Source organism: Balearica regulorum, chromosome 1 (assembly GCF_011004875.1).
Source record: "Balearica regulorum gibbericeps isolate bBalReg1 chromosome 1, bBalReg1.pri, whole genome shotgun sequence".
NCBI classification, from domain to species: Eukaryota; Metazoa; Chordata; class Aves; order Gruiformes; family Gruidae; genus Balearica; species Balearica regulorum.
Genome location: NC_046184.1, coordinates 210,548,800 through 210,574,029, shown reverse-complemented (window position 1 = coordinate 210,574,029; position 25,230 = coordinate 210,548,800). Strand labels below are relative to the sequence as shown.

At 44.5% G+C, this 25,230-nt stretch overlaps 1 protein-coding gene across 3 annotated transcripts in view; it reads right to left on the bottom strand.

Moving 5' to 3' along the window:
• The window catches only part of ME3 (malic enzyme 3), a 138,552-nt gene that overhangs the window by 14,422 nt on the left and 98,900 nt on the right, over positions 1–25,230 (bottom strand). For all 3 annotated transcript variants that reach the window (XM_075742489.1, XM_075742487.1, XM_075742488.1), the window contains exons 5-7: positions 24,058–24,219; positions 20,151–20,254; positions 3,976–4,085 (exon numbers count right to left, since the gene is read on the bottom strand). In XM_075742489.1, coding sequence (XP_075598604.1) covers positions 3,976–4,085; positions 20,151–20,254; positions 24,058–24,219 — 376 coding nt within the window. The remainder of the gene's footprint in view (positions 1–3,975; positions 4,086–20,150; positions 20,255–24,057; positions 24,220–25,230) is intronic.

Genomic DNA, 25,230 nt, shown 5'->3' with positions numbered 1-25,230 from the left:
GGGCAGCCCTGGGGAAGGACTTGGAGGTGTTGGTGGATGAGAAGCAAAACATGACCTGGCAATGTGCACTCACCCAGAAAGCCAATCGTGTCCTGGGCTGCATCAAAAGAGGCGTGACCAGCAGGTTGAAGGAGGGGATTCTGCCCCTCTACTCCACTCTTGTGAGACCCCACCTGGAGTACTGTGTCCAGCTCTGGGGACCCCAGTACAAGAAAGACATGGAGCTGTTGGAGAGAGTCCCAAGGAGGCCAGGAAGATGATCAGAGGGCTGGAAGACCTCTGCTATAAAGACAGGCTGAGAGAGTTGGGGTTGTTCAGCCTGGACAAGAGAAGGCTCCGGGGAGACCTGATAGCAGCCTTCCAGTACCTAAAGGAGCCTACAAGAAATCTAGAGAGGGACTGTTTACAAGGGCATGGAGTGATAGGACAAGTGGTAATGGCTTTAAACTGAAAGAGGGTAGATTTAGATGAGATATTAGGAAGAAATGCTTTACTGTGAGGGTGGTGAGACACTGGAACAGGTTGCCCAGAGAAGCTGTGGATGCCCCATCCCTGGAAGTGTTCAAGGCCAGGCTGGATGGGGCCTTGGGCAACTTGGTCTAGTGGATATCCATCCTTGTAGATATTGAAAATCATTTGGCCGGACAAGGGTCTGAGGAACCTGATCTAATGTCATAATTGGATCTAACTTTGAAAACATCTTTTAATTGAGTGAAGGGTTAGACTGGGTGATGTCCAGAGGTCCCTTCCAAACTAACCTCTTCAATGATTTTATGTATTTTCTTGTATGAAGCACAAAGCCAGAGATGGCCGTCTCGGGTATTCACCAGACTTGACACCTTTGTAAGACTTTTCGGTTGTCTGCTTTCTGTTTCTGCACAATTAAGTGGAGCAAAGTTACAGCAGGAAGAGAAAGAGCAGGATCTAAAGCATTCTTCTGTCCCTCCAATTTCATATGTGCTTCACTGCCTGCCCTGGTACTTTACTGGGAAAAAGGGAGAAGTGACAATGAATTTTCTCCCATAGAGCTGAAATTGAAGCTGTTGCCCCTTACATGAACCCAGGCAGAGCTGGGAAAGGACTGATGTCATCCCCCCCATAGAGGGGGGGGAAGCACTCCCTTAATGGGGAGCTCCCACACGCGGGCACCGTGAGCCAGCTCCTGCTAGCTCCCAGCCTAATGGCTTTCAGAATGAGAGCAATCACCTCGTCCCCGTTTGTGGTACCTGGCAGGCGTCCCACTCAGCATCAGTGGGCTGGCTCGAACTGGAAGGGGTCTGAATCATTTTAATTCTGTGGGGTTAGGATGGATTTGGCAATACAGTAATTTGTGTGATGAAAAAAAAAAAAGCAGCAGACATTAATATTTTAAACTGCTTTCTGTTGCTGTAAGCCCTGGGGCAGCAAGAGGGAGGCCTAAGGGAGATTAAGTGGAGCAATTTATATTTTCTTCCCACATCTCTTCTGTGAGTGTGTGTCTGTAGGCACATTGCATTCAGCATCCCACTAACCAACGGGCAATGAGTTTAAATTAGTATAGCTCAGGCCTGATCTAACTTGCACTGGTTGTGCCTAAGATGTGTTTTTAAGTCAATATACTTAAAACAATGCTGGCTCAGAAGCAATTCAGGCTTCAGGAGGTCTGTTCCTGCCTGACTTGAGTAAAATGAAGCCTGCTTAAACAAGGCTTTGTATAATTCTCATTAATCATTTAAAACACAATTTGCATTGAACTCTCCCACTTTTTTAAAGTAGGCAAGTCATGAAACACCAGGACGTTAGAAAAGAGAGAGCCTGAGGCAAAACCAAAGAACAGGAGGGTGTAAGTGAGAAAATGGCACTTCCTACCTTTCTCATATCATCTGGGGATACAGAGGGGGATATTAGGGTGGGTAAATCAGACTGCTCATCCCAGCTTCAACTCCATTAAACTCTGACATGACTCTAAGACAGAGTTAACTCAGCAGATCCAAGTTACATCAGCTTCCTAAAGGTCTCCCAAACTCATTCCTGACTACGACCCTGGCTTGGAATCCCTTTTTCTTTCTGACAGCTACATAAAAAAACCTGCAACAGCGGCTTGCTTCTCTTGACTCATCACTTGTCTGCACAAAAGATCAGCAGGATTTCTTTCCTTATCTACTACTGTGAAATCAGTGCCAGCTAGATGCTTTATTTGAGAATATAAAGGAGTTTTACTAGTAAGAGCTAAAATCCTACTGTTTTAATAGGTGGGACTCTGGAGAATTTTCAGGGGATTCAACATCTCCCATGCACCATGACACACATCTAACTGGGGAGAAGCGGACAAGGTCCATTTTATGGCAATGCTGTTTTACAGCATCCTCCTGGATGTGGTTTGCCCCTCCGGGGGACTCATTTCCAGGAACTGTCTCAGGCACTCAGCTATGACCTCTGGCCAAAAAGAAACTACAAAAAATACAGTCTCCTGCTTCCCACTCAGAATCTCCAGTTTTGCTTTAATATCCTCTTTTTCTTCTCTCTGTCAATCGAATAAACTATTCCAATTCACCAAGAAACCTTTCCAATTCACTCTAGTTCCCCCAAGAACACCTATGTCCAGGCCCACAGATCTGTCACATCACTTGGCCTCTTATCCTTTTGACTGCAGAGTGCCCTTCCACTTGCAGAGAGAGCAACTAATCTAAAATAAATCTTTACTTCATTGTCTTCTTATTATAGGCTTCATCTGTCCATCTCCAGAAAAGTGAGTTCTTGGTTCCTCCATTCAAGACTTCCATTCAAAAATATATTTCCAATGTCCTCTTTCTCTGTGCTTCTCTCCACTGAAAGCTTTTGTGGGTGGCAAGAACACCTAATGAGTCTTCTTGTACAGGAACATCTATCTCACCTTGTCTGAAATGCCTTAAGCTCCTCTGCTTCTAAACCCTCTTCATGAAAGTGTCTTTGAGTGGGACCATGCATCCCACCACACCAACCATATTCCCACCAGCCAGGGTCTTACTCCCTCTTGTGCCACGACAGATACAAACAAGCTGTTACGCACACTGCCAAATATTGCTAGATGGGTAGCAGATGCAGAAATAGCGCTGGAAAGTCTGCTCACAAAAGAACCAGCATTGTGTGAAAAATGACACTGGCATTTCTTTCAGTCTCTTTCAAGTACAAGTGAGGATAAGCCCAACTGACTGCAAATAATTAAATCAACAAACCTTGGAAATTTGTTGCAAGCAGGACTAGACAAAAGAAGAAAAGACGAAGGGACCCACAGAAGAAGAACTGGTTATTTGTAATCACTTGGGAAGATCCTGTCCCTGTCGGATGGGCAAGCAGCCCTTCCGATGGTTTAAAGCAAGGCCAGCACCAGATCAGGATGCCACCAGCATGTAGCTTGCATTTGAGAAATTCTGCTTACCACTGAGCCAAACGGGACCTGGGAGATGTGCTGGTTATACCCCCAGCTTTGCTGCTGTAATTTCTCCTTGGCGCTGGAAGAGTGATGTTAACCACTCCAGGGGAGACCACATCTGTTCTCAGATTCCCCTGGAGTTAGCATCCATGGAGAGGAAAGAAGCTGGTTTACCTTTTCGCTTGTGCATGTAAGAAGGAGGAGAACAATAGAGGGACATTGCCAGGATCAGCTAATGTGCACCTGGCTCAGGGAAACTGAAAGCCTTGCATAACTGTTAAAACGTCACCATTGTTTTAGCTAAATTATAGCAAGTTAATGGCAGTCTCTAAATTACCTTAATAATGATTCATTTTCTCCCTTGAACAACACTGCTGCAGTGAACAGCTAGATTACTAAAACCAATGGAGACTCACTTTTCAACTTAGACTGCTGTGCTTTTGTTTATATCTTTAAATGCTTCGGTGTAAACTCTAAAATTTATCAGGCATCTGAGTATTGTATAATAAACAATCTTGTGATCTTAATCACCTTTCCTCATGAGAAGGTGAAGGTTAAATTTGCATTTTCCTAACAGTACTTACCCTGAATATCATCATTGAATGTACAGTATCTGTTGCGGTATTTATTGAGGAGACGAAAAGCGTTAGCATTGGCAAAATCTTCAAACTGAATTAGACAATTCATGCCATATCTGCAAGTTAAAGGGTAATTAAAAATTGGATAAAAGTATTTCAACAACATAGGACAATATATACATCTTTTACCAGGACAATGTAGCTAGAGACTTCAGCATAGACATAATAGTATCACCAGAGAAATGCATCACAGTAACAGCAAACAGGATCACACCCTTCCCAAGGTCCACACACTCGGATATGTGGAGTTTCCAGGAATAAATTGTATTTATAATCTGTCTATTCCAGGGACACAAAGGGCATCTTAATATGTATACTTATATATGTACACATATACATATATATATAAACACACACATCTTTGGACTATTGGTATGACAAATTTTCATTGGCATATTTACTACTGAACTTCTTGAAATGCAGGAGATGCTCTTTAGCAATGGATATTGCAACTGCCATGTTGCAATACAGCCAATCTGACTGCAAAGGGAACATCAGTTAAAGGGACACCACCCTTGTGTGAAGTGCCCACTTCAATGGGGGGTGACCAAGAGAGGAGAAAAAAACCCCTGCTTGTAGGATCCCACGGACCTGACTGCTTCCTGGTGTGATTTCACAGCCACATGTCTGTGCTTTGGAAATATCTTTCTATCCACTGAGTTGCTTTGCAGGAAACCAGCACGCAATGACTGCTAGTGACCCGTAGAGTCAAAAGGCAGGAAATAACTGCAAACTTTCCATAATTATCTAGTAATATCAGGGCAAGCGTGCAATTTCTAAAAATCGGGTAATATTCAGACTGCTCCGTATCTATACAATTTTATCACTTTGTATGACTCTAGACTGCATTAAAGCTTTGCTAATAGAATCTGAAATGGCCATAAGTACTCTTTTCTCTCACATAAATGTGATGGGGCAGTGGGAGAAGCTCAGGGAATGAGTAATGGAACTGTTAGCAACCTCTGGGCTGCAGGCAGGTGAAAGGGCTGTAAGTAACTGTGTCAGAGAGCTGAGCCTCTCTGGGACTGCGGGCAGTGCAGAGGCAGCATCACCTTACGTACCTCCCATTCAGACCTTCCTCCTTTGCCACTGAAATCTGAGGCAGGGGACACCCCTGCTTCAAACTAGAAATCGATACTGGATAAAACATGCTCTGCTTGAGAACTGTGGCTCCTGTCATGAAAAGCTCTTTTCATGGCACCCTTAGTACGGGCAGTCAGGGTCTCCTGGAAGGGCTTTGAATTTTTTATCATTATTATTTTCCATTTCAAGTATGTCTGTCAGCAAGGAGACAATGAGAAACACATGCATTGTGCTCCTTTATTTGTCTGTCATGAGAAACTCTTGCTTCATAAACCCTTTGGTCTCAAAAAGGTAAAAGGGTTGGCTCTTGCACTTGCTTCATGTTCTCTCTGATGGCTTTTAGAAAAGGACCACAATGGGGACAGACTTTTAGTGATAGGACAAGGGGCAATGGTTTTAAACTAAAAGAGGGTAGATTCAGACTAGATATAAGGAAGAAATTTGTTACAATGAGGGTGGTGAAACACTGGAACAGGTCACCCAGAGAGGTGGTAGATGCCCCATCCCTGGAAACATTCAATGTCAGGTTGGACGGGGCTCTGAGCAACCTGATCTAGTTGAAGATGTCCCTGCTCACTGCAGGGGGGTTGGACTAGATGACCTTTAAAGGTCCTTTCCAACCCAAACTACTCTATGATTCTATGAATGATTTTAGAGTTGTGTATGACTCTTTTAGATACAAAAAGCTCAGATTCAACTCAATGCCTCATTCCAGTTACGTCTTCCAATATCCTGCTAAGCTTAATATTCACAAAATAATATTAATATTTGCAAAAAATGAATGCAAAATTAGGTGCTTGCAGTCTTTGTTGAATCAGAGACACATAAGCTGTGGAAATTTTTCTACGGGGTCTGCAATGCAGTGCCATCCCCAGGAAGAAGTGTCATTGCGCCTGTCACCAAAGAGCGGGGCATCTCCACTCCACAGAGCTGTATGTGCAGAGATCCCTGACTGAGTACAGCACAACTCCGTGCCAGAACATGGTGCTGTTTCCTTTCTCCTGGACATCTTCAGCTTCTCCTTTGGTGATGTCGGGAATGGATGTGGCACACCTGCAAGGGAGGACATACCACGGCAAGCCATTCCTGGCTTATGACAGTTCCAACGGTATCTTCAATTTATCTCATGCAGTCTGGGTACTCTTCTGCTATCTGGGTACCATCAGAGATGGACTACAATGCCCAGTCCCCCCTTATGTGTTCCCCATATCTCTCCTGAAAGAGAATACAGTGCAGAGGGGCTAAAAATTGCTTTCAAAATTAGTCTATATTTCTTGTGTGCTATCTGATAACTCCTGCTCAATAAAGTATACTTACACTCCACTCTGCAATGTCCGAGTCCGGTGACCCTCTCTAGGTAGGCTGACGCCAGCATGACTGGTCATACTGGCCAGAAAGGCAGCAACTTCTTGTCTTACTGTGCAGAAAGGAACAATGAAAGAACCCTGTGTGATACCCCTGTTGTAGTTGCTCCCTGGGTATGGAGGCTTAGGCATGGATTTCCCAGGGGATCAACAGGCTTGGAAATTCAGCAGCATCTAGATGCTCAGGTGGGGAAATTCTAGCTTGCCAAACTTCAAGGGGAAAAAAGCCCTAGAAAAGGGACTGGACAACTGCTCCCCTTGGTTTTGTGACTTTGAACAGGACAAATTGTTTCCTGCACCCTATATGACAGGCCATGTTACGCGGCTCAACCGGAGTCTATTGAAATTTTGCATTTATTTTCTTAAGATGCTCTTAAATTGTCCCCAGTGTGCTGCTAACTACAAGTTACACCGAGTATTTGAGGGACAGACTGGATATGCTCTTTAAGCCTCCTCACTGCAGATTCTGGCAGCTATCAAGGAGACAGCCAGTATCAAAATTTCTTCTGAAATGCTGAGCAACGCTCTGACAAGCAATAGATGGAAGATTCCCAAGTCTCTTTCTCTCTGTAAAGTCTTGGAAGTCAAAATGAGCATTGTGGATATCCAAGCAATTTGTGCAAATAAACAATACAAAAAGTGCCTGTGGAAATCAGTTTTCTAATGGACGATCCTCTTTCTTACCCATCGTTTGAAAGTGTAAGGAAAACATGGCTAAGAGGGAGATGACACTCCATCCAGAACATCTGCTAACATCTCACAGCAAAGAATTAGCAAATCTTTAAGCAACTTCAGTTGCTATAGAAACTATTTATCTAACACCAGTCTTATTATTTATTTGTATCACTGAGGAAGTAACATTACTGACTTAATAAAATCCGTGATCTCAGCCAGTATTAAAGTATGTGTGACCAGCTCTCCAAAGCATAAGGGTAGGTGGGTGGGTTTCCCTGACTACAGAGTCAAATTTGCAAGAGTATTAACCTGAACATTTTTTTTTCTCTTCTGAGCACAGAATTCTTTCCCCACTTCACATTCCTGGTCTGCAGCATGAGACAGTGCACAGTTACTTCTATTTTTGTCTTCGATAATTTTTTATTAAACAGAGCACAAGGAAGGTATGGTGGCCCATAAACACTTCATTTCTATTCCTGCCCCTCAGTATGACAGGACAGTACTGGAATGCAAACTCTTTTCATTGAGCTGTTTTTTTGAAGACTGTTTTGTTTTTCTCTGCAATATGCCCACTGAGCTTTTTAAAGTATAAACCACATTATTGAGCCTATGTGAGCCTTTGCGTAATTGAAGACAGATGGATTTGACAGAGGGACCACTCTAGGAATTGGCTGGATGGTCGCACTCAAAGAGTTGTGGTCAACGGCTCGATGTCCAAGTGGAGAACAGTGATGAGTGGCATTCCTCAGGGGTCAGTACTGGTGTTGGCACTGTTTAACATCTTTGTCAGTGACATGGACAGCGGGATCGAGTGCACCCTCAGCAAGTTTGCCGACACCACCAAGCTGTGTGGTGTGGTTGACACGCTGGAGGGAAGGGATGCCATCCAGAGGGACCTTGACAGGCTGGAGAGGTGGGCCCATGCAAACCTCATGAGGTTCAACAAGGCCAAGTGCAAGGTCCTGCACATGGGTCGGGGCAATCCCCAGCACAGCTACAGGCTGGGTGGAGAATGGATTGAGAGCAGGAGAGCAGCCCTGAGAAGAAGGACTTGGGGATGTTGGTTAATGAGAAGCTCAACATGACCCAGCAATGTGTGCTTGCAGCCAAGAAGGCCAATCGTGTCCTGGGCTGCATCAAAAGAAGTGTGACCAGCAGGTCAAGGGAGGGGATTCCACTCTTGTGAGACCCCACCTGGAGTACTGTGTGCAGCTCTGGGGTCCCCAGTACAAGAAAGACAGGGAGCTGTTGGAGAGAGTCCAAAGGAGGCCACGAAGCTGATCAGAGTGATGGAGCACCTCTCCTATGAGGACAGGCTGAGAGAGTTGGGATTGTTCAGCCTGGAGAGGAGAAGGCTTCAGGGAGACCTTACAGCAGCCTTCCAGTACCTGACGGGGCCTACAAGAAAGCTGGAGAGGGACTGTTTACAAGGGCATGGAGTGACAGGACCAGGGTAATGGGTTTAAGCTGAAGGAGGGTAGATTTAGATGAGATATTAGGAAGAAATTCTTGACTGTGAGGGTGGTGAGGCACTAGAACAGGTTGCCCAGAGAAGTTGTGGATGCCCCATCCCCGGAAGTGTTTAAAACCAGGTTGGATGGGGCTTTGCGCAGCCTGGTCTAGTGGAGGGTGTCCCTGCCCATGGCAGGGGGGTTGGAACTAGATGACCTTTAAGGTCCCTTCCAACCCAAACCGTTCTGTGATTCTATGATAATGTGAGAACTAAAATTTTCATTTATGAAGACCACAAATTGATCATGGCAAGACCCCCAGACCAGATGCTTTAAATGAAAGAACCAAATATTTCAGACTCACAGTTAAAGATGTGAATCTTGGGATGATGATTCTAGTCCTCAAGGACTATTCACCTTACTGGGGTTTTGAGAGGACTTTAAAGAACTTGTGCTGCTCAAGGTCACTGAAATTAAACTCAAATTAGACAGCTGACTTACTGAGCCATCTTAGAAATGCACCGGTTAATGCTCACTGCTCTTTCCTAATGGTAATTTGGTGGCTGTGTGCAATGCTCCCTCTTAGGATGACCTGATCTGCCTAAGGATAAACTTATCAAGGAGTATGAACAAAAGTGCTGGGGCCATTTGTAGTAAATCCTTGTGAGTATCAAGATAACAAGTCAGTCCTACTGTCCTTCCTCCACAGCACAATAACTCAAGATTTGTGTAACCTGTTTCATCCCAAAGGAATTCAGAACACTCTACAAAGTATTTGGGTAGCATCCAGAAGTAAAACATAGCCAACTTGGGACTGGAGCACAGAAGTGCTTTAATATGCAGCAATCCTAAAAAAAAATCCAGGTTAGGAGAGCAAGTGGAGAATACTTGTTACTGCAAAGGGAAAGGGTGGTCAGAGAGCTGCTACTTGGTACTGGAATTCAGCCAACAAAACGCAACGCAGAATGGGATTTCTCCCACTACCTTTACATATCTAAAATTTGTCTGTGTAATGCCCAGCTGGACAACTCTGACTGCCTTCTCAGGCAATGGAGAGAAAGAGGCATGTCCAATAGCAGGTTTTTAAAATTAGTTTAAGTGGAAAATCGAAGTAGATAACATATCTGGAGATGCCTCTTTCTATGCAGTCTCTGTGAATACAGTCTAAGATGACCAACTTAAATTTTGATGTGTAACTTTAGACACCTAAATTAGGAGAGATAATATAATGTTATCTAATGATCACAGTCAATTAGAAAGTTCTTAAATATATGTCATGCACCCTAAGTCACTGGCTTATCACCCTTTCAACTGCAATGCTCTGCTGTCCTTCAAAGCCTGCAATTTCTTTGTTGATCTTCTCTATAGAAATTGCCCTGCTCCATCCTCTGTGTATGGCATCCAAGCGGTCCCCTATCAGGGCACATGGAAATACTTCAGGATGGAATGAAATATACTGGCCACTCTTCCCCCATCATAACATTTTTTAAATGAAAACTGGATTTTGACAAAACTGATTTTGTACAATTATTGTGTTTCATTGGAAACATTGTAGTTTCCATTAAGAAACCAAAATGAATGATTTCTTACTGGAGGAACCATTTTTAGTGAGGTATGCTTTTGCCTAGCCAGCTAAGAAATTTTGCTGTTTAACTTGTGAGTTATGATATGTGAGTTATGAGTCTGATATGAATGCGGTCCCAGTCAGTACACACTGAAGCACTTATACCATGCTTGCTGTCTATAGGTGCAGGATGCCTTTTTTAGAAAAAGTGATTGTGAGTATTTGAACAAGGATTTCTGAAGATCCCCTTTGCCACATTTAAATATCCTTAAATCTGTGGCCAGAATTGAGGGTGGTCTTGCAGAGAGATCTTGCAAACCGCTGTGGTAGGAAGAGGCTCCTGAGGCCAGTCTGCTTGCCTTGTTGCCAGTTCTCATAGATTCTTCCTTGCTTCTACCAGTCCATGTGACTCATCTCCTAACTTTGAGCTCAGAGCCTGAAGGAGAGTTTGAAGCCAAGGGCAGCAGGTCACATCAGGACTGAATGTTTTCCAGTCCAGGAAAGGCATGGCCAGCCAAGGTTGGCTCCCTCCAGTAATCTCATCCTGTCAGTGACTCATCTTCTCTAGAGCATTCTATCATCTTCTTGTCATCTGGGACATTAGTAGTTAAACACTCAGGATCTAGTTGCCCTTATCTAAAAGGAAAGCTCAAATGCAGACTATCAGAATTTCAGACTGACAAGGTATATTGAAACAGAGCAAGTGCCAATCTCCAGTTTGGTTTCTTCCATTCCCCAGTTCTTTCCCCGCCTTTCAAAAAAGGAAGGTTTTGGGTTTTGACCTTCTCATTTTGGATTCAAAGCTGTTCCCATTCCTCTCGAGCACACTGAAGTGTGCATTTCTTGGGATCTCTGCAGTCCTATGTCTCCTTGTGGAAGTGGAGCTTTCCCCTTAGCATGAGCAATTCTTACATTTGTAGGCTGTGGAAAAGGATGCTTGGACAGTTCATTTCTGTACTGCTCTGACAGAGGTGGTTTTGAAAGAATTCAGATAGGAATGGAGAGAGAGACTACAACAACAAAGTCTTTTATGGTCACTAAATATGATCCAGATTAATGTGTTAACACCCACCCTTCAACCACTACAACACATTCACACTTCTCAGTAAAAACGAGACCTTTTGGAGTTACAAATCAAACTCTGCTGTACTGGTTTGTTGTGTGGTGGGTGAATGCCAGGTGCAAACTCTGATATCCTTCGCTGAAGGCTCTGTGTGGGGTTTTTTTCAGATAAAACATTGAATCCAATTTCTCTAGAAAAACAGTTCCTCCCTTCTGTCTTGGAACTGGTGACACTACAAGAGTCATTGTTTAATACCGTCACCATGTCTCCTGGTTCACTGTTGGCTGCCAGACCACCATCTGGGGACTCTGTTCTCTACCAGCTCTGGAATTAATTTAGCCATTTTATAGAATTGGAAACAAAAAGATGTGCTTTGTCAGTTCTCCCTCATCAAAAAAATCACTAGTCTTTCATGGTAAAGAGTATATTGCTGTTTCATTAGTTTGCATATTTTGGGGTTTTGTGCCATAAATAATTATGATCCGAATACTGACTTTCTCTCCCATACCTTGCAAAAAACCTTCACGTAAAAATAGCCTCACTGGGAAATGCTTTATAGACTGGTCCCATACACTCATTTTAGTCTGATCTCCAGATCTTGCCTAGCAAATTTTGCACAAACAGGATTTTTAATGAAATAATATACTATCCATCAAGGCAAAAGTATAAGACTGTCACCCTAATGATGGATGACTCTAGAAACTAAACACATACAATATTACAAGTCTGTTGTAAAAATTACTGCCCGAAAATCTTCATTAGGAAATAATTCCATTTCCTGGAAAGCAAACAAGCATAGGATTCATGCTTTGTTTATCACTGCAGTGGTGTTCTGGTACTGTTACTATCAAACTAGAGCTACACTAAATCTCTGGGCTGTGCTAGCAGGAGAGATGCTGTTAGTAAAGTCTGTATCCCCTGTTGAGGATGATACACACCTCTCTTGGATGAGCACGAAGTGTGGAACAAAACAGCATGAATCCCAAAAGAGGGAGGCAGATGTTTTCCTGATGACATTGCTTTTAGCTTCTTTATTTAAGAGACTTCTCAATTGCCTGAACAACCTAATTATGCAACTTGGTTCTTTCATCCTCATTTGTATGTATCTCTTCGAGTTCATCCAGCCTCATTACAAGCCACGAGGTCAGAGAGGAAAAAATTCATGAGGCAGCAGTTACCATTTGAGAAGCATCTGAACAAAACTGCACAAGTCAGAACTTCACGGGTGGCCTGAGGACCTGTGCAGTGCCTTTGCTGACCAGTATTAAAAGGGCATTTTTGTTCACCGTGAGCAGGGAGTATAAAACATTCCTATATGTTTGGGAAAAAAATAATTGTTAGAAGGTCCAGCTCCTTTATGGAAAGAATCACAGGCAGGAGGTTCCAATCCTTGTCCGAATTTAGCATTTTACAGCATTGCTTTCAGTCATTCATGACGTAAGGAGTCTGCTTTGATGCACTGCAACTCCTACTCATAGTCCTGGATAAAACTAGGCAGAGAAGAGCCAAATTGTCCTTGCCCTTGTCCTGGAGACTTTTTATTGCTGCTTGATACACCAGTAACCAAGGTTCTGTTTTCCAAGAAAAATGAAATTTTCAGTAAAGGAGACTGTCATTAGAAAAAAATCATGCTTGGCAAGTGACCAGCATTCAGGATTGGAAAACCAAAGCCCACTCTAGCAAGTTAACACTAGCACCGGAGTCTGGCCAGTGTCCTGAGGCCATTCTTACTGTCAACTGTTAACATGCTCCTTGGCAGGCTTTTGGTCAGACCAGCAGTACTCTGCCACACCATTCCTGGCCACAGTTCAGGGGTCGGTTTGGTCAGGCACCAACTCAAGAGATCGTTTGCCTCTGGCTTTATAGCGGTAAGAGAGCTAAGCAGTATGGATAAGGCTAAGCAGTATGGATTGAGCAGCAACCACAATGCCTTACCACCAGAAAATGGGCTTTGGCCTCTCTTGTCTACTAGTGCAGACGTAGCTAGAAAAGAAGTAGCTGAGAAGTGGGCAGAGCACTTCCGTCATTCTGCTGCAGCCAAGATCTCACTTTGCCCCTGGAGAGGATGAGGGCAGTGATTTAAGAATCTGCATTTTCCTTGTGTCCGAAGGGAAGCACCCCTGTGCCTCTGCAGTGTCACGGGGTCCTGCCCGAATGTGCTTCAGGCGGGCAGAAACGGCGTCTGGGGGCAGCTGGGGCATTCAGAGAGGGAAAAGGCAAGTTGTTCCCATAAGATCTGGGCAAACTGAGTTTTCCCAAACAAGAGTGGAAGAAAACTAGACTGTCGTCCCATGTGACACCAAGGTTGACTCAAAGCACAGAACATGCTTTCATCTACACTAGAAACAGAGACAAACCAAGCTAAGAAGAGGGTCAGAGGGAAAAAGTACCTTTGTTCATCCCACATAAAAAGGGCATGAGGCCCAGGGTCATTGTTATTATTGGGGACTGAGTTCCTTCACACCCCTGAGTCTGCTGCCAGCCCCCCAATGACAGCTCTGGAGTGGCTGCTGGAAGAGGAAACCAAGATCAGTAAAGAGACAACAGTGAGATGGGTTTACTACTAGGAGGCACGGGGCCAGGCAAGTGCACTAGTGTTTGCAGGGAGAGCTTACAACACTTGTGTGCTTACAGGCTGCAGACAGATGTTACACTTAACATCTGAAAAGCCTCTCATTTTTAAGACTTCCACATATCTAAGAGGAAGGCAAGTTTTCCTTTAAAAAACTGTCAATGAATACTGAAGTTTTGGTAAATTAAAATAAAAGTTGACCTTCCAGTTCTGAAACCACTGAAAAAACCCTTCAAAGCCTCACTCAATACTGTGATTTGATTTAACAGCACTATGTATATCACTCATTCAATACTTCTACTAGTGTTAAAAGGAGAGATGAAGAGCTAAGTTAGAAAACATGATCATATCTGTTACTTTGTCTTGAAATGGAAATGTCATGGGTCAGGTTCATGGATTGTCAGACAGTCATAGCACGGTGAAAGCTGAACCCAAGGATCCACAGCAGCAGTCATGACTTGTAGCAGATGTAGCAGTTATGATTGTCGTCATGAGCGAGATACAAATGCAATTGCTTTTATGCTAGAATGTGTGGTTCTGAGCCAACAGCTGGGAGTTTTGCAAAAACTTGTGGCCTTTTCTATTATAGTGAATACAAGATTTAGAGCTCTAGGTCCTGGGTTTAGAAATCCCATGCCAGGGAGCTGCATCATGAACCCAACAGGACTGCTGCCTGCCTCACCATCTCCTTCGACTGCAGATGATTTCTGACATTGGGTAGGAGTCTCACTAGGTTTCTGCCAACATAAACACGGCCACCATGCTCTGAGGCATAGAGCCTGCTGCAGATTCAGTGAGTGCTATATGAAAGTGACCCTTGAAGCACAAAGACAGCGGGAAATCCCTCAATCTCGGATTACTGGAAGCTGGGGGTATGCCAAGGATTGTTTGCTGTTTGTTCCCAGTCATATACCAGGGCATCTGCTATAAGATACTGTTAGAGACAGGATACGCGGCAAGATCAAGTCAAGATCAATCAGAAAGCTCTTGGGGAAAAAATCTCAAAAAATCATAGTCAACCTTCATTACAGTCCTTACAGCAGGAACCCCCCACCCCATACAACCAACTCTTTCACACAGCATGTCTCATGACTTCCAAGCACTAAGACCAGTGCTGCTATGGCCATTCTTGTGTTTTTAAGCAAAATGACATCATCCTCCTTGCAGTGGGTCTGAGGAACTGCAGCTGGAGGCACAAGGTTTCTTGGGAGCAGGACATAAGCAGAAGATGCAACCGTGCTAGTGCCGACCCTCAGATGCAGCCTTGAGCTACCCTCTGACAGACAACAAGGAATGGAACCTCACCAACTGTGTTCCACACAAACAGATCTTCTCCAGCTACATCTTTCTAAATCAGCCGTGGTAAATCTGGCTTAGGGGAAAAGCACAGACAGAAAGCCTCAGGCAGAGGGCGTTTTGACATCTGTAAATGCATTATCCCAAAGGATTTGAAGGCAAGGTAATAAAAGTCCATTACCACAGAGATCCTGTAGCAGCACATCTGCAGCTCAATCATTGCTCAGTAGCAGAAAATCAAGATAATAAAACCTAAATATTGTTCTTTGACTTTAAATATCATCCAGTGGCTAAAAGCAGATCATACAAGCTGGCTGATGAGCTCACCCACATCAAGCCAGGATACTGGACGGCGTGGGTGGCTCTTCCCATCACCATCACTTCTCCCTTCTGGATGGGCATGGCAACTGGGGCAGACGGGCAAGGAAAATATCTACCTTGTATTCCCAGGAAGGCTGGAGTCGGTCTGTACCATCAGCCTTGCTAGAGCACTGGTGATGATACAGATCTAGCACACACACAGATGCTGAGGGACTTTAGGTGTTAGCAGTATTACACGAGGGCTTTGTGGAGGCCAGTGGTACCTACACGCTTAAGTCTAGTCTTTCAGGATCAATTAGCCAACTTATCTAGAGCACCTGAATAAATACCTAGAGCACCTGAATAAATACCTAGAGCATCTGAATAAATAACAGATGGGCACCTGTACTGGTGACTTTATTTCTGAAAGGTGCTGGTGAATTTGTGATCCGTGACCCTGGAGAACTGCTGAAACAGAGGCAGCTTGTTGTGGAGCAGACTCTGCTTGTTGGAGAGCGCATGGGACCTGCCTTGGTATGTTTGTGGGCAGAAGTACTGGGAAGGGATTAGGTAAAGAGAAATCAGGTATAAAATGAGCACAAAGAAAAACAAACTCAGCAGAGCTACTTTCCTTCTCCCGCTTTGACAAACTAAGTGCTTGATCTCCTGATGTCTTCTATGCTCTGCCACATGGCACAGGCTGATAGAAAACTTCTGTTTCCCTGGTCACCCTGTTAACAAGCACTGATGGGAAACGAAAGGGGAGTGAAGTTATGACAGCTTAATGAGGCTTCTGCGACACGGTTTGCTGGCATGTGGAGGTGCCTCTCGCAGTCTCAGGGTCCATGCTCAGCATCTGCCAGCAAGTGACTGAGGCCAGCATTCAAAACGGAGGCTGGAGCTCGGGGACAGGCCATCTGTCAACACCGCTGGTCACTTGGAGCCACCAAGCTGCACTGTTACTGTACGATGAAACCACAGAAGGAGCAAATGGCATAAGACAGAGGGTCTTAGATAACGAACTGATCTATACCAGCTTCTATACCAGCTTAAGAGAAAAGGGAGGAAAGAAGTTTCCAGTGGTAGTTTGCTTTGAAAAAGACTCCGATGATTAAAGGACATTGTTACTGTAGAGGCCGGGCTGAAGCTCTGCAGAGTCCGGAGAACATGCCCTAGCACAACTCATCTCCCTTTGCATTTTGATTTTGACCTTAATTTTCCCACATAGGCAAGCTCCAGGAATTCTGTGGGTTACTCCAGTTATGATCCTTGGACACATTAGGTGAATATTTATTCCAGCTTACAAAAATGTACCAGTTCAAGAATAAGACTGACTTGCCCTTTGCCATGGTAACTGAGGAGAGGGAAAACTACAGCAGTGTATTTTCCCATACAAAGCATATTACTCATTGTGAGAAAACAGCAATTCATCAGGCTACTTCAATCACTCATAGTCTAGGCTCAATGGGTCATATTTTGCACATAGTTGCCTCCCAAGAGGAGCAAAATGCATGGTTTGGAGTTCTTCTTAAAGAGCTTGGTCATTTCCTGTATTTTAGGTGAAAATAATGAATGGAGGTTTAGGCAGCAGGAAAACACAGAAATTTATCCAGATGTTTCAGGAAAGGCTTTTCTTTCTAGAATTGCCCAGAAGTCGCACTTTATTTCAAAATACTGTAAGTGCTAACTCTGCAGCCTCTGACGCCCTCCTTGTTTCATTACGAGGTGGCTATTATGAGACCAGGAGCCCTTTCTACCGACTGTAGGGGTCTCCAGCTATAGAAATGACATCTGTTTGATATTATGATTCCATTAGGAGAGTAAATCTTCACTCCCCTGGCTTTCTTGTGGGCTATGACACATTCCACTTCAGTGACAAATGTCCCTTGAGCCAGCTGTGATTTGACAGGGTGGGAGGTACTCCTGCAGAGGAACTGACAAATGGTTTCCATGAGAAGCTGAAGTATCCTCAGGAAGCAGACAGAATTTCTGCATGAACATCAAGTTGAAAAGGAAACCCCCAAATTGCAAGAGATCTGTGGCAACCAAAAAGGATCCTCCCCAAATAACTGAATTTGCATGTGACATTACAGACTTGCATAAGAAACCACAGCAGACTGGAGATCACAGCAGATCGTACTCACAGGTTTCCTCACACGTGGAAACAGGCTACAATAAAGCAGCATGTTCTTGACCTTCTGAACAATTTCTGCTTCCTTTCGTAACAGAAGCAAGAGCTCCTACTGGGTTGCATCCAGTCATTCCAGTGGAAATTTGACACCGAATGAATCTGTTTCATATAAGTTTGCCAAACTCAGTCTGATAGCAGGATTATTCACCAGCCCAGAGCTCACAGAGGATGACACTTCAACAACGCTTTAAAGTATGCTGGTGGTCAGGATGATAATACAGGGCAATGGTTCCTTTCACTCAAGGATCTCCAAATACTTTACAGATGTGAATGGAGAAGTGAGGCTGGGAAATTCCACTTTGCAGAGAACATTTTTGGGGCTTACTGTGTTCAAACAATTCATCCTGGCTAAGAGAAATAGAAAAGCTGGGACAGGGGCTCCAGGAACTTGATTCCCACTACTTGGATGACAGCATTAGACATGACTTCACCTCCTCACAAGATAAGAGTTCATTGTTACATGGCTGAGTGTCTTCTCCTTTCAAAGGGAGATTAGCTCACGTAAACTAAACACAGGAAAATAACAGCCAGCCCTTCCTCTCCAGCAGCAAGCACAGAAAAAGCAAATTGTCTTTCTGGCCATCACTGACATCACAGGAGTAGTGGGTGCAATGAGCTTTACATTTAACACCACAAGCATAAATCTCAGAGCCAGCTTTATCATGGCTGAGACCATCATCTGGGTTCTCATTCTATTGTTCCCATTCTATCATCAACATCAACCCCTGTGGTCTCCTGATAGAAGGAAGTGGGACAGTTTCCTTGAAGGATTAACTGGTGACCACAATCAAAACAAACAAAAAAACAACAAATCAACTCTGACAACTCTTAAATCTTTTCAACTTGTAGAGCCTCTTGTGATTTCCTAGTCGTGTTTTACCAGTTTGCTAGCCTCCAAGAATTTCTTCCCCCCAGATAACCCACCAGTTTCTAACATAATACTACACTGCAATCAACTGATGTTTCAGCCAAGCTTTCTTGTCAAATATAAAGAAGGGCAAACCAGAGCACAAACACAAAATTCTCTCCTCTGCAGTCATCTGTAGCTATTTTTAATCCAGCAGGCTTGGCAGTGTTATTGTGTTCATATTCACAGATATAGGAACTATAGTGCTGGCTGATAGCAAGTATCTTTACACAGTAAGTGGGCAACTGCAGCTGGGAGGGCTGATGTACTGGTGGGCTGTCATACAGGACATGTCCACACTATGCTGCTGAACTGCAAAGGAGAGCCTCCTGTCCTAACAGCAGCATTGCATGGGCACAGGCTGCGGCACAAGGCTGCGCAGAGCCACCACATCAACAGATGCTGAAATTCTCCATGACGCACTCATTCCTCTCAAAACTTGGTTCGTCAGCTGTGACCAAATGGTCCTCAGCATTTCAGCCCCTGTTTCTTACATCCCTCCACCCACAGCCAGCTGGGCAGTCAGACCGTATGTAAAGATATGCTTCTCAGTGGACGAGTAGGTGTCATTAGACACTGGTCATGATGCCTCCTACCTCAAGGGAGACAGGATGAACTGAGAGCTGATGACACACGTACCACCCACTCCCTTCCATTTAGGCAGGAACAGACACACACAGAGCTGGCTGGAGACACAGAAAGAGGGAAGATCAAACCTAGCTCCTTCAGCTGTGAAAAAAAAGACCCTACAACATACAGACAGGCAGCAGCCAATTAACCAGGCACAGACTGCAGGTCTCCTCCCCTCCTTATCAATATCATCTGCTGCTTCAGGAAAGGCAGAAAAAGCTGCTTAAGAGCTTGGGGCTTTCCAAATATTATTTTTTTCCTTAACAGTTGTTCTCACTTACCGTAACCTCTCCAGACAGTCATGGAGATTTTAATATATTTTCTTTTTTTTCAAAAAGAGGAACTCAATGCAGTGCAAGAGGTGCAAGAGGTGCACACACAGCGCTGAGGATGTGGTGCTGCTGCTCTTCCCATATCAAACTCCTTGGTACATCAGAGACCCTCTATCCCAGCTAGAAAGGAAATATGCACTCGGTCTCTCCCACCATTAAAAAACCAATGCTTATAATCCTGGCATTCTCACTCTGCAGACTTAAATGCCAGCAGGGAAGCTCCTATTTTTAACAAAGTGCTAGACAGGCAGTCTGCAGCCTCACACAGACATCACCGTGTGGAGTAACATGCCATTTCCAGTTAGACGATTTCCTTCACAATGGTGAAAGCTAGAAACTTCCCTTACAAAATATAAACAAACCAAAGTTTAGATTTTGCCTATGCTGAATGAGGCTCATAAATGCATGATGGAGGCCAGACACAGCCCACAGGGCATACGTTTGACACCTCTGGCCTATATGGACAGGAAATGGTTATAAATAGTCAGTCCCATTTCAGTTCTCTGAAGACAAATATTTTTGACATAGAGTGCTCAAGTACAAAGAATCATTTGTAGACCACCCAGGAGACTTGCATTTAAATGACCTTTCTTTACTTGGACGATCAATTATACTAATGTTTATTTGACGAGTTGCAACATTTGTTCTTAAATGGAAGCAGCCCAGAGGAGCCATGTATATAATCCCACTTACTTGTTGGTAACTGCCTGCATAAACTCATCAATCAGTTCGTCGTACTGTTTCCCACGAACCCTCTTGTGTTTCAGTCCAATATAGAGCGGATCACTCAGGAGAGCCTAGGACACAAAGCAATTCTGTTGACATCTTCTCTTCCATGGATGGACAGAGATTTATGTCCCAGCCTACCCAAAAAGTTTGTCTCTTGTGGTCGTATTAATTTTACTTACTATGCAGTGAAGTCCAGCTCACACAGCTCTTCCCGAGCAGAAAGCGTTTCCATAAGAACCTACGGACTAACTTTTTGTGTAAAGTTGGAGGGATGTAATGCTTCTTGACTGCCGTAGGAAACGGAGCTCTGCATCCCCAGAACAGGTCTACCAAAGGCTCCCTGCCAAGGTGCCTCACTCCTAGTGAATAAAACTGACCTTCTGTGGGCAGTTTTTACTGTTCATTCAGTTCTTAATTTTGCACCGAGGTTACCAGGAAAGCTGTTGACCATAAACAGCGCTTTGAGCAATGAAGATACCTGAAGTAACTTGAAAGGACATGTGTCATTTAGGCCTTCAGGTGACAGCCCGGAGTTGACCAGAACCGGTGATCAGATGCCAAAATGTTCCCAAGCCCTGCACCTACCTAGCACTCACCTCGGTTATCTGCAGGTGTCAAGGCAAGCTATTTTCACACAACAGATGAGGTTATTTTTTGGCTCCTGCTAGGAATATAAACACAGGCCATTCCTCCGGCCAATCCAGCAGGTGTTAAGCCAGGACCTCTAAGCCACCTAAAAAGGACTAGGTCAGCATGGAAACAGCACATATTTTGGGGAAAATTACAGGACAAACAGTGGCAGGGGACAGGTGGGCCAACACCTCCGTGAGTCCCTGCAAAGCAACTCTGCTTCCCTTCCCATTTCAGGAACTGAATCATCCACATGAGAAGGGGATGAACCATCACAAACCTATTGTCCTGCAGCCATATGGGCCCTAAATATTGGCAGGTATGCTAAAATTAGATCTGTTTTTACAGCCACAGCTGTTTTCCCTTAGAAGGAAAGACGAAAGCGGTTTTCCTCTCAGTTTGATACATTAACTCTCCAGGGCCATGAAACAGAAAGCAGACCCATCTGCATTACTTCACTGATTACTCTGATTGTCCATGTGCTCTGGGGCTGGTTCATGGAGTATAAAATTCTCCCGTAGGCCAGCTGAGAAATGCCAAGCTCTGAAAAAGGACCAATTTGCTGAAAGAGTATACAAAGTAGTATGGACTGTGAGAAAGACAAGCTGGGAATCGTTGCTAAAAATATAATACGACTGCTATATTTACTCCATTCTACCTGAGATGCCTGTGTTAGTAACAGTCACCCTACGCTCAACATATATTGACAGGCAGAGATGAGTGGGATGGATGCCTACAGGAGGTGTCTTATTTCTGCACTGATAAATGAGTTTACTTGTGGGGCAGAATCCTCCCAGAATGTGCTTAGGGTTCGGTTAAGCTGAGTTTACACACATGAGAAAGCCATTAAATAAATAAACAAATTATTTATACTGTGAGGAAATATATTATTTACATTGCTGGAAATCAGCAGCTGCTATGTCTTAATCGCAGATGTATTGTATTTCTGCTGGAAATTCAATATGGCAGAGAGGAAACAGTCTAGGAGGTTCCTGGAGTGAGTGGAAGATAACTTCCCGACACAGCTGGTGAGTGAGCCAACTAGGGAAGGCGCTTGTTGGACCTGTTGTTTGTGAACAGAGAAGGACTTGTGGGTGATGTGATGATTGGAGGCTGCTTGGGCATAGCGATCAGATAGAGTTTTCAATTCTTGGAGAGGTAAGGAGTAGAGTCAGCAGAACTGCTACCTTGGACTTCTGGAAGGGCAGACTTTGGCCTGTTTAGGAGCCTGGTTGGCAGAGTCCCTTGGGAGGCAGTCCTGAAGGGCAAAGGAGTCCAGGAAGGCTGGACACTCTTCAAGAAGGAAATCTTAAAGGCACAGGAGCAAGCCATCCCCATGTGCCGAAAGATGAGCCAGCAGGGAAGAAGACCAGCCTGGCTGAACAGAGAGCTTTGGCTGGAACTCAGGAGAAAGGAGAGTTTATGGCCTTTGGGAGAAGGGGCAGGCAACTCAGGAGGTCTACAAGGATGTTGTGAGGTTATGCAGGAAGAAAATTAGAAAGGCCAAAGCCAAACTTGAACTTAATCTGGTTACTGCCATAAAAGACAATAAAGATGTTTCTATAAATACATTAGCAGCAAAAGGAGGGCTAAGGAGAATCTCCATCCTTTGTTGGATGCGGGGGGAAACACAGTGACAAAGGCTGAGGAGAAGGCTGAGGTACTTAACACCTTCTTGGCCTCAGTCTTTAGTAGTAAGACCAGTTGTTCTCAGGGTACCCAGCCCCCTGAGCTATAAGACAGGGTTTCCAGCCTAAACGATTCTATGATTCTATGTAGAAATTGCCTCCACAGAGAAGTTCCTGAACACATAAGGTACACTTGATCTTGGGCAGAACAAAAAATGCCAAGACTGACTCTGGGAGTCCCTTCTTCTAACGCTATCTGACCATTGGAGATGCTTAAAAATCATTGGTGCCAGTTAGGATTTTAGCGTCCCTCCTGGATGCCGAGATAGAAACAGATGGTCATGCATGGTCAGAAGCTTGGTGAGGAAGCATTTACACCCAGGTTCCTCTGCAGGGAAGCTCAGGCTGGGGAGCTCAGAGCATGCCAGCACTCAGCAGACCATATGGAGGAGAAGGAAGAGATGAAGGACCCAAAGTTAAGTACAATGCTCTATTGACTGGAAACTCCAAGAAGTGAGAGATTGAGACTTAATTCCTGCTTTAGCCTCAGAGGGCCCAAACTCAGAGTTCCTACTTTCCAGGAAAGACTGTGGATCAGGCTGAGATGAGCACACCCCATATTCCATGAGTCCATAACAGACCTCTGTGCTAAAGGGATAAAATAATCCTGGGACCAGAGACCAAAGAGGTAATTGGCAATCTCATCCCGGATGTCATCTATGGCCACTGATTTTGCTTTCTTTCATTCTTTTCAAGTGTCCAGTGTGAGACTCTTGGGGTCGGAGCGAAAGAGGTGCAGAAAACCTTGCTTTCCAGTGAGCACAGGCACGTCTGAAAATGTCAGCACTCATCTGTCTTCATACACAAACTCAAAGCTCTTATACCCCAAGTTTGTTATTTCTCTCAAGAAACATGTGTTTGGTTTACTTGGGGTCAAGCGAGGCACGAGTACATTTTACAAAAATGGACAAACCCAGGCCATCACAAATAACTATAGCATACTCATTTTAAGAAAAGACATCCTCACAGATGTCCATTCTGGCATTGCTAAAATGTTGCACTTCGGCCTTTCTGAGCCAGAGTCATAAGGCAAAAATCTGCAAACAGATGGAGTCCTCTTGTCTGGTTATCATATGCAGTAAAGTGTGCAATCTGGCAAAACACTGAAATTAATCATTCCCAAACCACTCACCAGGGATTCTCCATTTTCTGGAATACAGTCACCTCTATGCAGACACGAGTATCTGTCTGTTTTCTCACAATTACCAGTGGAAGAATAAATCTGAGACTTCCTGTACAAAAATCTTTCAACTCACCTTGCCATGCTGTAAGGTGGAGCTGACCCTTCAGCGCCAACTGGCAACACTCTGAGTCTTCTCACCAGGGGACCATGAGGCTATTTAGTGTTTATTTCAGTTCCCCATAAAAGCAAAAGTTTCTTGAGCATCAAACAGGAATGAAACCTGCCCACATCCCTGCAGTGCTCGTCTAGCCATCATCTCATTTTGGATGTCTCTGGCTTTGCCTCCACATTCAGGGAACTGGCTCAGATAAGCCTTAATCTCAATTCCTTCTCCCTTCTGACAGATTTATGAAAAAAACATAAGTCTTACCTCATTGTCTGTGCCAACATCCAGCAGGACAGGGAGACACTGTTGTGGGTGAACTCCACCACAAGCTGTGTACAAGGCAAGCTTCCCCACTGGGATACCCATGCCGTAACTTCCTAGGTCTCCTAAACCAAGAATCCTCTCTCCATCTGTCACCACGATAGCCTAGGAGGATCAAAAGAGACTGTTGTATGGTGTTGCTAAGGCTCTAGAACCAAAACCAGCTCCACTGTCTTCACACCAATGCCATCGTGCTGTTGCATTGTGCAATGGATATTTGCTCCTCCCACATGACACCATGTTAATTAGCTGCTAGTGATAAAGAACTGTTCGTTCCTGGGTAGAGATAGCGTGGATGACGGGTAGCTGCTCGCAGTGTGGGAGAGAAGCAGCTCTGCTTGCCAACACTTCAATTCACCTGTAGAAGAGCCCAACCACCATGGCGCTCTGTGCATCCTCAGCTGTACAACCAGAAGCTGCACAAAAGAGATCTGGCCTTGGTTTTTCCTTTCTTCCCCCCCCCCGCCCCCCCGCCCCTGGAAAAAGAGCTCTGTACAAAAGTGCTTGTGCTTATGAACTGCATCAGTGGAAGTAACGAGCTCATCTCTTCACACCGTTGCAGAGTAGCTGTGCAGTAGCCAACACCAGGTCATCAAAACAAAACTCATTATAACTGGGTCCCTTTGCCTCTGGTCCCCGTGGCTGCAGGGCAGGTAGACAGAAGCCAGCAGCACGGGCAGCAGCACCGCCTGCGGAGGGGCTCCCGCTCTCGGTGTTTAATATTTGACCTTTTTTCCCCACCCAGCTGGGCATTACGCAATTGCCATTTAACTCTTTGTGCAACTGGTCTCTTACATTTCAGCAATACTGTAATGTGCCACCTCACCGAAATCTCTGATCCATCATTTTCTGTTTTTCTCGTTACTGTATCATTTCTTTGTGACAAGAAGGGAAATAAAAGCCTGCTTGATGGTGTCCAAATTAGAAGCCTAAAGCTAAGCTGTTCAACCCACACTGTACATCACAGATTTTAGGAGGCAAACGACCAAGCAGATCTGATTAAACTTCCCCATTTTTAGGTTAACTAAACTACTGTGTTGGTTTTGTCCCCAGGGTCCGGCACTCTTTGAGGCAGTTCTGAAATCCAGTAAGAACAGAAATATACTGGTGTCCAGT